This window comes from Colius striatus, chromosome W (genome assembly GCF_028858725.1).
Source record: "Colius striatus isolate bColStr4 chromosome W, bColStr4.1.hap1, whole genome shotgun sequence".
NCBI classification, from domain to species: domain Eukaryota; kingdom Metazoa; phylum Chordata; class Aves; order Coliiformes; family Coliidae; genus Colius; species Colius striatus.
The window spans coordinates 9106448-9119055 of NC_084789.1; the positions used below are offsets into that span (position 1 = coordinate 9106448).

The following is a 12608-nucleotide window of genomic DNA, read 5'->3' on the forward strand; positions in this document are numbered from 1 at the left end:
GAAAGAAAGGCTAAAAATCTATGGCCATCACTTTCAAAGTAACTCCTTCCTTCTTCAATGAACTTCAGGCTGACAGATGCCATCCCAGTTTTGCATTACATACTTCAGTTGCCAGTACCTGGCCACATCCATGTATTCCCCACAGTAGTCTGTGCCCAGTAAGCTCTAGAATGAATTCAAAATTTAGGCTATTTTCCATCAGGTTCAGCCTAAAGGCTCTAATCACAATCTTTAACACACCAGACACAAAGATGGGTTCCAGATTAGTCCTCTGCAACATCAAGCAGCAGCTTCATTTAACTGGAGATGCAGAATAGCATTTGACTGAGAAAAAACATAAAAAGAAGGCATAAACTTGAGCAGAGAACATGCTTTATTGAGAAGTAGATACAAGAATAGCACATTCTACCACATCATGGGAACAGGGTTTAGCTTCTGCACAAGAATGGCTTTCTTCCCTACTCCACAAGAGATCTACTTTGTTGGATAATTTCATGAGTATCTGTAGTTAGTTACGATACAGAAGCAAAAGGCATGAGATAGCAAAAGTCAGTAATGCCCACAAGGTCTACGCCATGTACTGATGATTTTTTTTTTTCTTTTCTTTCTTTTTTTAAAGGAGGCAGAGAAAGGTAGCCAACCATCAGAAGAGCAGCAGAGAACTTTTCCCCATTAGGATGGGTCAGAAACAGCTCCTACCTACCAGTACATGGCAAGTACTTCATTTCAGATACTGTTCAGTCAGGAAGCATTGGAAGGTTTAAATGAAATCAGCACTATCCGATGCTGCCATCATCTACCTCAAGACTGTCCTCCCCTTTTAATTAACACTGGAGCCATATAGGAAACTTGTGGCACAAGGACAGTGGTTACACTTGAAAGCCATTGTATGATAGTTTCTTCTGGTGGTGCTGATGGAAGAGAGGAAGTAAAAGCTTTTGTTGTTTTACAATGACAAACAAGAACGCACTGTCAGAGAAGTAAATCATCCACACAGCTTATCAGAGCTGCCACTGATGCACAGAACGTACAATGAAGGCAATCCAATGACGGGTGATATTGTCATCATGGAGCTTCTGTGGCTGTTTAGACAGATTTTTGCCAGCCTTGTCCAAAGCTTTTATTTCTTCAGTCTGGAGGAAAAAAAAATCCTTTCCAATACAATGAGACCTACAATTCAAGGAAGACTGCTCTGGGAAAAACATCTCCAGTGAAATATTTTGAACAGGCTGCTTCTGTGTAAAGGAACCTATTAACTCCAAGAGATTAAACAGGAAAAGCCAGCAACTTACAATCAAAGAGGTCTGTCCAACAGACGTGGTACTGTAGTAGCTCCAGAAGCATACGACAAGAGCAACTCTGTGGAACACCTAAGACCACAATGTTCTTGCACACTTAAATCTTGACTCCTTCAGGGTAACAACAATGACCACACCACTCAGTTATGAGATACACATGCTTTTGACTGTACAGTATTAACTATGTGAAGACCTGCTATAGTATAGGGAAAACACAGGGCCATAGAAGTTATCTCCAACACTTAGAATGCAAGGAACCTGAAGGAAGAAAACAATCAGATTATAGGGCACAACACAACCTCATCAGAATAAGAACATGAGGGTAAGACCAGTGACTGGAAAGGTACAGTACCAGGTATCAAAACTCCTTGGGCCAGTGCCGTTAGGAGCTTCATTTGGGTCCTATACAGATCCAGTCCTTGCAACCTCATTGAGGCTGAAACATAAAGTTCCTCAGAACCAGCATGTGTGGTATGCACAAAAGATCTGGACTAGAACAGTACCAAGGGGAACTGATCTTTCAGGAGGGTACTGGACCAACCAATCACAACAGCAACAGATACAACAGAGATCCCTAAGGTACTTCCTACTGCTGGGGTTCACTGGCTTCATGTGTGAGAAACAGTTAAGTTCCCTTAGGAGGGGTCCATTTTAAACAGCTGGGATCCATTATCTTATTGCTGTTGGATCTTTTTGCCTCTTTGGCTATCCATTCATCAATTAGATCCTAAGGAAAAGAGCATGAAAAGGCAGGTTAAAACAAACAATCCATGATGGAGAATTAGACATGGTACAATACCACATATCCAAGTCCACAGATTTGAAGGTGACTAGCCTACTAACTGCTCAGCATCACAAAAATAACATCATCTCCACAGTGCTTTCTAGAAGCCCTTCCAATCATGCTGACAAGGCTACTTTCAGCTACAAAATCTCAGAGAGGGAAAACAAGAGAGAAGTTGTCACATTTGGGGGATTTACAAGCCACTTGGTTTATATCTAATGAATGCACAAACAAGACTCATTCAAGATTCTATTAATTCAGTTCACTTCTATATCATCCATTTGCCCAATAAAGGACAGGCATGCTGAGGAACATGATGGGAATGTTGAGTCATTGCTCCCCTAAAAAGCTACTTACAACGAGCAACATTACTCATCAGAAAAGGAAGGTCAATACAGCATACTTCTACACTATGGAATGATCAGGTTGGATGCCCATATCATATCTTATCAGTTACTGCATTTGAAAATTACAGTGCTCCCCCCTGGGATGAAAAGGGCTGGAAAACCCAGCACATTGCAAAAGAAATACTGATTTCAGAAAGTTTATACAAATCTAACAGCTAAATATAAGGAAACAAGAATGCAGACAGAGCCATCACAAATCATACCTGTCTTTTTAGGACTAGATGTTTTCCCTTCCAGTATTTCAGCATCTGAAGCGCCTGCAAGGTGCTCACAATGTCAACAGGGTTTACTGCAGTCTCCTGGCTGATTTCTGCAAAGCAGTATCAGTTTGTTAAAACAGAAACAAATTCCTTTGTGATTCCCTTCTGAAGGGAACTGAAGGTCCCATATGTTGACCAGATCCAACCTGCAGAGAGGTCTGCTGCCTCCCAGGGGCCCAGGTTAGAGACCTTGCCAGGAATCTCCCTGGTCTGGTGTGGCCAACTGTTGGTAATGCAAGTTGGTAATGACAAGGTTACAGAAAGGAGTACAAAAGCTATTAAAAAGGACTTCAGGGCACTGAGGAGATTGCTAGACGGCTCTGGAGCACAAGTAGTGTTCTCCTCCATCCTTCTCATGGCAGGGAGGAACACTGAATGAATAAGGAAAACACAACTGATTAACAGGTGGCTCAGAGGCTGGTGCCACCAACACAACTTTGGGCTTTTTGATCACGGTGAAATTTTGATAATGTGTCTGGTGACACGTGGAGTTCATCTGTCTCAAAGGGGAAGAAGGATCCTTGCAAACGAGTTAGTGGGGATCATAGAAAGGACTTTAAACTAGTTTTGAAGGGGGAAGGGGATAAAACCAGGCTCACTAGAGTTGAGCCTCAGGGGGGCAAGCCAGTATCAGGGGTGTAATCCTACACGATTGGCTTCCTTCTTGAAATGCCTGTACAGCGATGCACACAGCATGGGGAATAAATAGGAGGAGCAGGAAATCTGTGTATGGGCAAGGGATTATGATCTGGTGGCTATTGCAGAGACACGGTGAGACAGCTCCCATGACTGGAATGTGGTCATGGATGGCTATGTCCTTTTTAGGAAAGACAGGCCAACAGGGTGAGGTGGTGGAGTTGCTCTTGATGTGAGAGAGCATCTGGAATGTACTGAATTCTGTCCAAGCGAGGATGAGGGGCAAGTTGTGAGTTTGTGCCTTAGAATTAAGGGCCAGGCTAGCACGTGTGACACTATTGTGGGTATCTATTACAAGCCACCTGATCAGGCTGGGGAAGTTGATGAGGCCTTCTACAGGCAGCTAGGAGCAGCCCCAAAATCACAGACCCTGGGGGTTCTCCTGGGGGATTTCAACTACCTGGACAGGTGCTTGAAGGCCTACACAGCCAGCCACTTACAGTCCAGGAGGTTCCTTCAGTGCCTCAATGATAAATTCTTGATGCAAATGGTGGATGTGCCAACTAGGAGAGGAGCACTACTGGATCTTGTACTCACAAACAAGCAGGGTCTGGTTGAAGCGGTAAAGGTTGTGGGCAGCCTTGGCTGCAGTGACCACGAGATGGTTGAGTTCAGGATCTGGTGTGGTAGGAACAGAATATCAAGCAGGACCACAACCCTGGACTTCAGCAGGGCCAACTTTGGCCTTTTCAAGCAATTCCTAGGGGACATCTCATAGGATGGGGTATTGGAGGATAAAGGGGCCCAAGATAGTTGGTCTCTGTTCAAAATCACTTTTTTCCAGGCTCAGGATCAGCAGGTAAGAAATCAAGCAAGAGAGCCAGGGAACCTGCATGGTTAAATAGGGAACTGTTGGGCACACTCAAGTGGAAGAAGAAAGTCTATAGAGATCATGGAAGGAAGGGATGGCCACTTGGGATGAATATAAGACTGTCATCAGAGGATGTAGGGAGGCAACTAGGAAAGCTAAAGCCACATTGGAGTTGTACCTTGCAAGGTAGGTCAAGGACAACAAGAAGGGCTTCTTCAAATACATTGCAGACAAAACTAACACTAGAGACAATGTAGGCCCAGTGTTGAATGAGGTGGATGCCCTGGTGACAAATGCAGAGAAGGCAGTTACTGAATGCCTTCTTTGCCTCTGTCTATACTGCTGGAGATTGTTCTCAAGAGCCCCAGACTCCAGAGGAAGTCAGGTTAAAGGAGGAGTTTTGTTTGGTTGATGAGGACTGGGTTAAGGATCAATTGAGCAGTTTGGATGTACATAAATCCATGGGCCCCGGATGGGATGCACCCATGGGTGCTGAGGGAGCTGGCAGAAGTCATTGCTAAATCACTCTCCATCATCTTCAGTAAGTTGTGGAGAACAGGAGAGGTGCCTGAGGACTGGAGGAAAGCAAATGTCACTCCAGCCTTCAAAAAGGGTAAGAAGGAGGAGCTGGGTAACTACAGACCAGTCAGTCTCACCTCCATCCCTGGAAAGGTTATGGAACAGCTTATCCTGGGTGCTGTCTCCAGGCATTTAAAGGACAAGAAGGTCATTGGGAGCAGTCAACATGGCTTTACCAAGGGGATGCTGATGTACTTGAAAAATGCCTTATTACTGTCCTTAACATCTCTGGCTAGATTTAATTCTAGAAGGGCTCTAGCCTTCCTAGTTGCACCTCTGCATGCCCTGGCAATATTCCTATACTCTTCCCAAGAAGTTAGCCCCTGTTTCCACCTCTCATAGATGGCTGCTTTCTGCCTGAGTTGTCCCAGCAGATCCTTGCTCATCCACAGAGGACTCCTACCTCCTTTTCCTCCTTTCTTGCATGTTGGGACACACCGATCCTGGGCTTGGAGGAAGTGGTGCTTGAAGATTGACCAGCTCTCTTGGGCACTTCTACCTTCTAGGATCTTATCCCATGAGATCCGTCTAAGCAGGTTTTTGAAGAGGCCAGTCAGCTCGCCTGAAATCCAGGGTCACAGTCCTGCTTTGTGTCCTGCCTCTTCCACACAGGATCTTGAACTCTGTCATCTCATGGTCGCTGCAGTCGAGGTTGCCTCCAACCTTCACAAGCCCAACCAGGCCCTCCTTATTTGTCAGTACCAGGTCCAGCAGTACACGTCTCCTCATTGGTTCCTCAATCACCTGTGACAGGAAGTTGTTGTAAACAAGCTGTAGGAACCTCCTGGACTGTGTGTGCCTGGCTGTGTGGCTTTGCCAACAAATATCAGGGAGGTTGAAGTCCCCCATGAGGACCAGGGACTGTGATCGTGAGGCAGCTCTCAGCTGTTCATAGAAGGCCTCATCCACTTCCTCCTCCTGATCAGGTAGCCTGTAGCAAACTCCTACAACTATATCGCCTGCCTTGCCCTGCCCATTAATTTTTACCCATAAGCACTCAGCCTTCCCCTCATCCCCACCCAGGCACAGTTCAGTATACATTAATTGCTCCCTCACATAGAGAGTAACTCCACCTCTTCGCCTTGTCAGCCTGTCCTTCCTAAACCATACATAGCCCTCCATGGCTGTGCTCCAGCCATGGCAGCTGTCCCACCACGTCTCTGTGACCGCAATGAGGTCGTAGCCCCACATCCGCACCCACATCTCCAGTTCCTCCTGCTTATTCCCTAGGCTGTGTGCATTGGTGTAGAGGCAGCGCAGGGGCTTACTCAAACACACAGGTTTCCCTGGATGGGTGCAGGAGGATCCTCCCCGGTTTGGCTCTCCCTCAGGGTGGTCAGCCTTCTGCATCTCAGCTCAGTGTGCAGCTGAGGGGCACTTACGATGGCACTCCCTACCCTGCCCTGTTTCCCTGCTAGACAGGATAGCTTGTTCTATGTTGCTTCTCCCCTCACCTCTCAAGTCCTTCAGTTTAAAGCCCTCTTGATCAAGTTGGCCAGCCCATTCCCAAATATTCCAGTGCCCTTATGGGAGAGATGAATTCCATCCTGTCCTATCAAGTTATAGTCCCCAAAGAAGGATCCGTTGTTGTAAAATCTGAAACCCAAAACCAGCACCAGCCTCTCAGGCAGGAGTTAACTTGACTGATTTTTGCATTGGTGACCTCCCCTTTATCTCTGGTGAACAGGAGAAAATAACCTGTGCCCCCCTACCTTTCACTTACTCCCCAATATTTTAAAATCCTTTTTGATTCTGGAGATATCATGCCTTAGGACATCATTCATCCCCACATGGAACAGAAGTAAAGGATAGCAGCCTGCATCCCTGACGAGCCATGGCACTCAGCCACATCACAAACCTTGGCTCCTGGCAGGCAGCACACCTCTTACGACTCCTTATCCGATTCACAGATGGGTCTCTTGGTGCCTCTTAGCAATGAGTCACCCACAACAAGCAACCATTGCTTCTTTCTACAGTACTCATTACCTGATGTTGGTGAAGCAGCTGGTGGCGAGTTGTTTGCTGGGATTTTCCCTTCTGGAGCTTGCTCATCGAAGTCCCTCATTGTCAGTGCCTCATACTTAATTGTAGTGGGCACTATGGAAGGAGGGTTTTGAAGACGAGCACTCCTTTTTTTTTGTTACCAGGGTCCAAGGCATATCAGATTCACTGGAGGCTTGGTACCCGATTGTGGAAGCCTCTGTCTATCTCCACCTCTGCCCCTCTAATACTACAGAGTCTAACTAATGGTTTCCTGCAGCTCTTTCACCAGGTGCTGCGGTTCTTGAACCTGAGGGCACCTATGACACATAGCATAGGTTCCTCATCAGCATAGGTTCCTAAACATCCTAAACACCCCCTGCACTCCATCTGGACTGAAGCGTGCGTGCTAACCAGCTCTGTCTGTGTGGATGCATCAACCTTCACCAGGGTGTTGTCCACCTGAGCTTTGGCTTTAGCCCTCAGGTGAGTGCCCAGCATCTTGTTAGACTGAAGCAGGGGCACTTATCTGACTTCCATCTCTCTGTGTGGGCTGCGGGGTCGTTCCCTGCCCATCCTCCCTGCTCGTCCTGCCTGGGCAAACTGCCACGTCACACCCTGCTTGCCAGCCCTGTTTGCCACACTCCTGGTTGCTCGCGCTTCCTGGGAAACATTTAAATCCCCCGCAGTTGCTGCGGCTCTGACTCCCAGCAAGATCATCCCCCTCGCAAGAGCTGACTGCTCCTGGGAGCTCTCCTCACTTCTCCCTCACTCCCCGTGCTTCAGGAACCCCTGGATTACCTCAATCAGCCACACAGTCACAAATAAATGAGCCTTGCCTCCGCCGTGTGTCCCGTTGATTAAATTCCCTACAAGCTTATTTAGCTTGAAAATATACCTTTTATAGAGATCTCTTTTCCTTGGAAATTATGCAGGTAACGAAGGAGAACTTCCTTCCAGTAACTACGGTAGCTGATGAGACCTAAATCAGATAGAGGGCGTTCTGGAGAGCCAACTTTTTCTTCTACTTTAGAAAGCAAATAGCCTGTAAGGGAAAGAAAAGCTATTTATTCCTCCTAAACTATCCTCTCCTGACTTTCACCCTCTTGAGCACAAGCAGAAATCAGCTATAACAGAAACTGCTTATCCACAGATTTCTTTTTGAACTTGTCGTGTTGGGGACATTTCCAGAATTTCTCTCTACTTACTGAAGTCAATCAGCATCTTGCCGTAACCTTGTCTCATATATTGAGGCATTGTCAAAATGCACGAAACATTGTAGTTGAGAAAAGAATTCTTCTCCTAAAAACAAGAACATGGAGAGGACAGATTAACAGGTCTAGATCTGCACAAACAACGGGCACATCATAATCCCATTAGACTGAACAAGCCTGTGCAACTGATACAATACAAAGTGAAAGGAGCAATAGCAGAAAAATCAATTTAGACTATCATCCCTCAGTTACCAACGTGGCTTTACTTTATTAGCCATTACACTGGGTGTTTGGTGCTCAATTTTAAGCCTAGGCTGGCTGGCCATGGAACGGTACCTGTGAAGGAGCCAGTAACACTCTCACTACTGCCTCGGTCACCTACCAAGTTTACATGCAACAAGAAAGCAATGTAACAGCAGCATCACAAGCACATGGTATATAATGAAATGTTCAGACAAAGAAAAGACTCAGACACGTTTATCCTCAAATCACTTTTTTTTCAGATATTTCTTCCGTTTTACTCAGGTGATTTCAGGAATCTAGCTTCCAGCACTTGGTTTGGGAGAGTACTCTCCTATCTATAGAATTTTACTGACTGAAATATCTGAGCAGACATCTGTATTGCATAACACCATGTCCAGAAGGGTAATCACTTTTTCTGTATTGAAGTAAGAACAACCAGGAAATGTATTTCACTAATGTGGAGCAGACATTAAACAAAGAGATGGGCTATAATTTAGGTAGGCAACAGGTCTGAGCAAACAGTTGGAAAAACTGGCTCCTACTCCAAGCTTGGCCAGTGACTTTTGTGTGATCTGCTTAAGTTACCCAAATTATGTCTCAATTCCTCCACATAAAAATTTTTATTCCTTCAACAAGTACTTTATTTAAAAAAATCATGGTGACTAATGCTTCCTTTAATGTATTTTCTCTATGTTTCTTTACATTTTTTTTATCTTTACTTTTGCCCCATCTAACACACCACTATGCTTCTAAGCAACAACAGTTCATTTGAGACAATTTGGTTTTTGCTAGCCATGAGAAAAGATGCTACTGCAAAGCACCTGCAACCCCTGCAGCAAAAAGTAAAAACTCATGCAGATCAGGTTTAGAACTTTCTCTATTCCTAAGAGCAACAAATTGAGAGGCTGAAACAACTCAGAGGGGAGATTCAGTACTGATAATTGATGTCCTAAATCTCATCCTAGTGAGGCAGTAATGCCTATGTATGTATTTTCAACTAACCTTGGAGAAATATCCTATCAGATGACAGCCAGTGTTGTCAGCTTCTGTCATGACATAGAAGAGGAAGGGCTCAACATCATAATATAGTGTTTTATGGTCCAAGAAAAGTTTTGCCAGCAGACACAGGTTTTGACAGTAGATCTAGAAGCAAAAGGAGAATAGGATACACCTGTTTATTAGTGAAACATCCTAAGAGTAGACAAAACCAAGCATACACAGGAAGTGACATGAAAATTCTGAACCATCTGAGAAATGATGTACAGTCTTTCAGACAGAGCAGCTGGACCTGGGAACAGATGTTTGTGATACCAATCTCTGAATGCCCAAAATATCACATCCTCAGTGAAGGGGAGCTGAAGTTTGGATCTCTGCTTGCTTGCATTGTACTGTGCTTCAAGGTTCTCTCTGGTAACTAGAAAAGACTCCTCCCACCTTCCAGCAGTGCAGAATTTAGTTTTTTAATCTGTTTCTTTGTTCTCTCCTCTGAAGCCTTTAAGATCAGACACAACTAGAGACAGGGCACAAGAATGGTGCTACTACCTAGCACTGAATCTGCAGTTGCAGATTCATGCTCTGTCCTTCAAGTCAGGGTCAAAGAGGTCATCCTCAACATTAGGTTACTTCTCACTCTAACCCAAATTTGACCAAGTATTCCCAGTGAATGGGAGACAAGCAGTAGCAATCTGCTGAGGCCAAGCCCAGAAATCTCCCCACAAACTTTCAAAAAGAAATCTTGACACAACATCTCCAAGGACAGCAAGAGACAACAGACAGAACTGCTGGAGCACTAGCAAGCTGAGGAACAGCCACAAAGAAAACACAGACAAAACTACTGCCATAACTGCAAGAATACACAGATCAGATGCTGGAAGCCTTTATACAATTAAGAGGGAGAAAGGGCCATTTGCATCTTGTTTCTCTACAGGAAACCAGTGCCTGGCACATCTGAAAGACAAACTCCACACTCAAGACTGGCTTCATGACGGCAGTTCATTACCTTGTTCTTTTTCCCATCCACTTCAAACACGGAAATGGAGCCTTTGCGGTAGATTTCATCACCCGGGGGATGTTTCCAGACACATTTTGCCTACAACAGGAAAACAAAGTTAGAGTGATACTACTGTTTTAAGGCAAGGAAATGACTATTTAAGGAAAGGTTACAACAGCTACTGGATCCACCAGGAAACGTGCAGTCTTCTCACCTCCTAAAGCCAGCAACTGAGCTAACAACAGTAATGTTTTAAAACATTTACATGCCGACATCAGCTTTAAAGCTGAGGAGTCATCCCTGCCCTATCCCTTACCATGTGTCTGCGCAGTATTGTCTGGCTCTTCATGTACTTGAGACAGAACTCACACATGTAGAGACACCCCAGACGAGCATACTCCTCTGGGTAGGGAGAATGATACCAGGTATCCAGCTCGTAACGGCCAAAAGTGATTGTTTTGATCATATTGTTGCCTTCTGTGATCTGGCCCTGGAGACGCAGCTTCTCCTATGAATGGGAAAAAAAAAGATTATTATTTTTTAAAAATTAGAAAGGTAGAGAGGAAGTGGGCCCTATTTATTTCCCTCAAGGAAATAATTTCCTTCAGGTCTTCTAAATTCATCTTTCGGTGTGACCATGTCTAATGATTCCTCCCAGTCAAACTCCATTTGAGCCCTGTCCACAAGTGCTAGTCACTGACTGTTCCTTTCATGAGTAATGATTCTATGAAATGTCTTGCAAATCAGCACTTCACAGCATCCTAACACTAGGCTCACACTCTTTCTGTCAAGAAAGCAAGTGTAGTGGTTTTGTCTGGGCCAGGTTTTTTGGTAGCAGGGGAGCTACAGGGGTGGCTTCTTTAAATAAAGAGTTGCCAGAAGCTTTCCCTGTAGCTCATAGGGTTAGGGCCAGTCAATTCTAAGCTGGACCCTGCACCTGACCCAGGCCTGGCCAATTAGTGATAGAGGTAACGCCTCTGTGAATAACATATTTGAGAAGAAGTTGTTGCACAGTTGCTAAACTGCAGCAGTAACAGGGAGTGAGAATGTGAAAACATCTCTGCAGACACCAAAGTCGGTGGAGAAGGATGGGGAGGAGGGTGCTTAGGCCCTGGAAGAAAGGCTCCCCTGTGATACGTGGTGAGGACCATGGTGAAGCAGATTGTCTCCCTGCAGTCCATGGAGGACCACCGGGAAGCAGAGACCTACTTGCAGCCCGTGGAGGACCCCACGCCGGAGCGGGCAGATGCCTGAAGGAGGCTGTGACTCTGTGGGAAGCTCACCCTGGAGCAAGTTCCTGGAAGGACCTGGGAGTCTGTGGGGAGAGAGGAGTCCACACCAGAGCAGGTTTGCTGTCAGGACTTGTGATCCCATGAGGGACGCAGGCTGGAGCAGTCTGTCCCTGAAGGACTGTTCTCCTGGTGGACGACCCACGTTGGGGCAGGGTGTGAGGAGCTGCCCCCGTTGGAGGCCCCATGCTGGAGCAGTTTGTGAGGAGCTGCAACCCATGGGAAGGACCCACGCTGGAGAATTTCGTGAGGGACTGTCTCCCATGGGGAGGGACCCCACAGTGTAGCAGTGGGAAGTGTGAGGAGGCCTCCCCCTGAGAAGAAGCAGCAGCAAAGTCCATCTGTAATGAACTGACCACAAACCCCATCCCCTGCACCACTGGGGGGGGAAGGAATGGGAGCCCTGGGAAGAGGAGGGGTGGAGAGAGGTGTTTTTAAGACGGTTTTTATTTCTTATCTCCCTGCTCTTATTGTTTCTTTAATAAATCAAATCTTTTTCTCCCTAAGTTGAGTCTGTTTTGTCCATGACACTAATTGCTGAGTGATCTCTCTGTCCTTAACTCACAAGCTGTTTGTTATATTTCTCTCTCTCTCCTGTCCAGTTTGGGAGGGGGAGTGATTTTATGACTTGGTGGACACTGGACTAAGCAAGGTAAACTTCTTACCACTTCATGCTTCTTTCCTAATCTGTGGGGAAAGGATACAGCCTAATGTTCTGCCTCAGGTATCCCGAATGCAATTGTCACTGGTAAGGATTAAAGTATCTTTTGGTTCATTTCTGGAGGTGGAAGGTGGCTTTAGAAAGCATCTACAGAAGCCTCAAGCAATACAAGGTTTTGAAGTCCATTCCACAGTCACCAGCTACTGTCAAGATGGCTTTTGTCTTTTGTTATCATCACTCCTTAGCCCTTCTTTCACTGAAAACAAACACCTGTTAAATGGGACTGTTACTAATTATTCCAGCAAGCTGCAGCATTCATGATTGCCAATGCTCGGCTCCAGCTGTACCCTCTGAATGACCAGCACTTAAATGTTATCCCTAGTGTAATTGCTGACT

At 45.6% G+C, this 12608-nt stretch overlaps 1 protein-coding gene across 6 annotated transcripts in view; it reads right to left on the reverse strand.

Annotated features, from left to right (window-relative positions):
- LOC133628468 (histone acetyltransferase KAT7-like) overlaps positions 1-12608 on the reverse strand; it is a 26454-nt gene continuing 13846 nt past the window's right edge. For 2 of the 6 annotated variants that reach the window (XM_062016643.1, XM_062016641.1), the window contains 7 exons: positions 10579-10770; positions 10272-10361; positions 9275-9415; positions 8024-8117; positions 7714-7860; positions 2693-2799; positions 1-2025 (listed from right to left, as the gene is read on the reverse strand). In XM_062016643.1, coding sequence (XP_061872627.1) covers positions 1924-2025; positions 2693-2799; positions 7714-7860; positions 8024-8117; positions 9275-9415; positions 10272-10361; positions 10579-10770 — 873 coding nt within the window. In that variant the 3' untranslated portion in view covers positions 1-1923. Of the gene's footprint in view, positions 2026-2692; positions 2800-5238; positions 5580-7713; positions 7861-8023; positions 8118-9274; positions 9416-10271; positions 10362-10578; positions 10771-11545; positions 11955-12608 lie in introns of those variants that run through there. The other 4 variants (XM_062016642.1, XR_009820711.1, XM_062016644.1 and 1 more) reach the window with 4 other exon arrangements.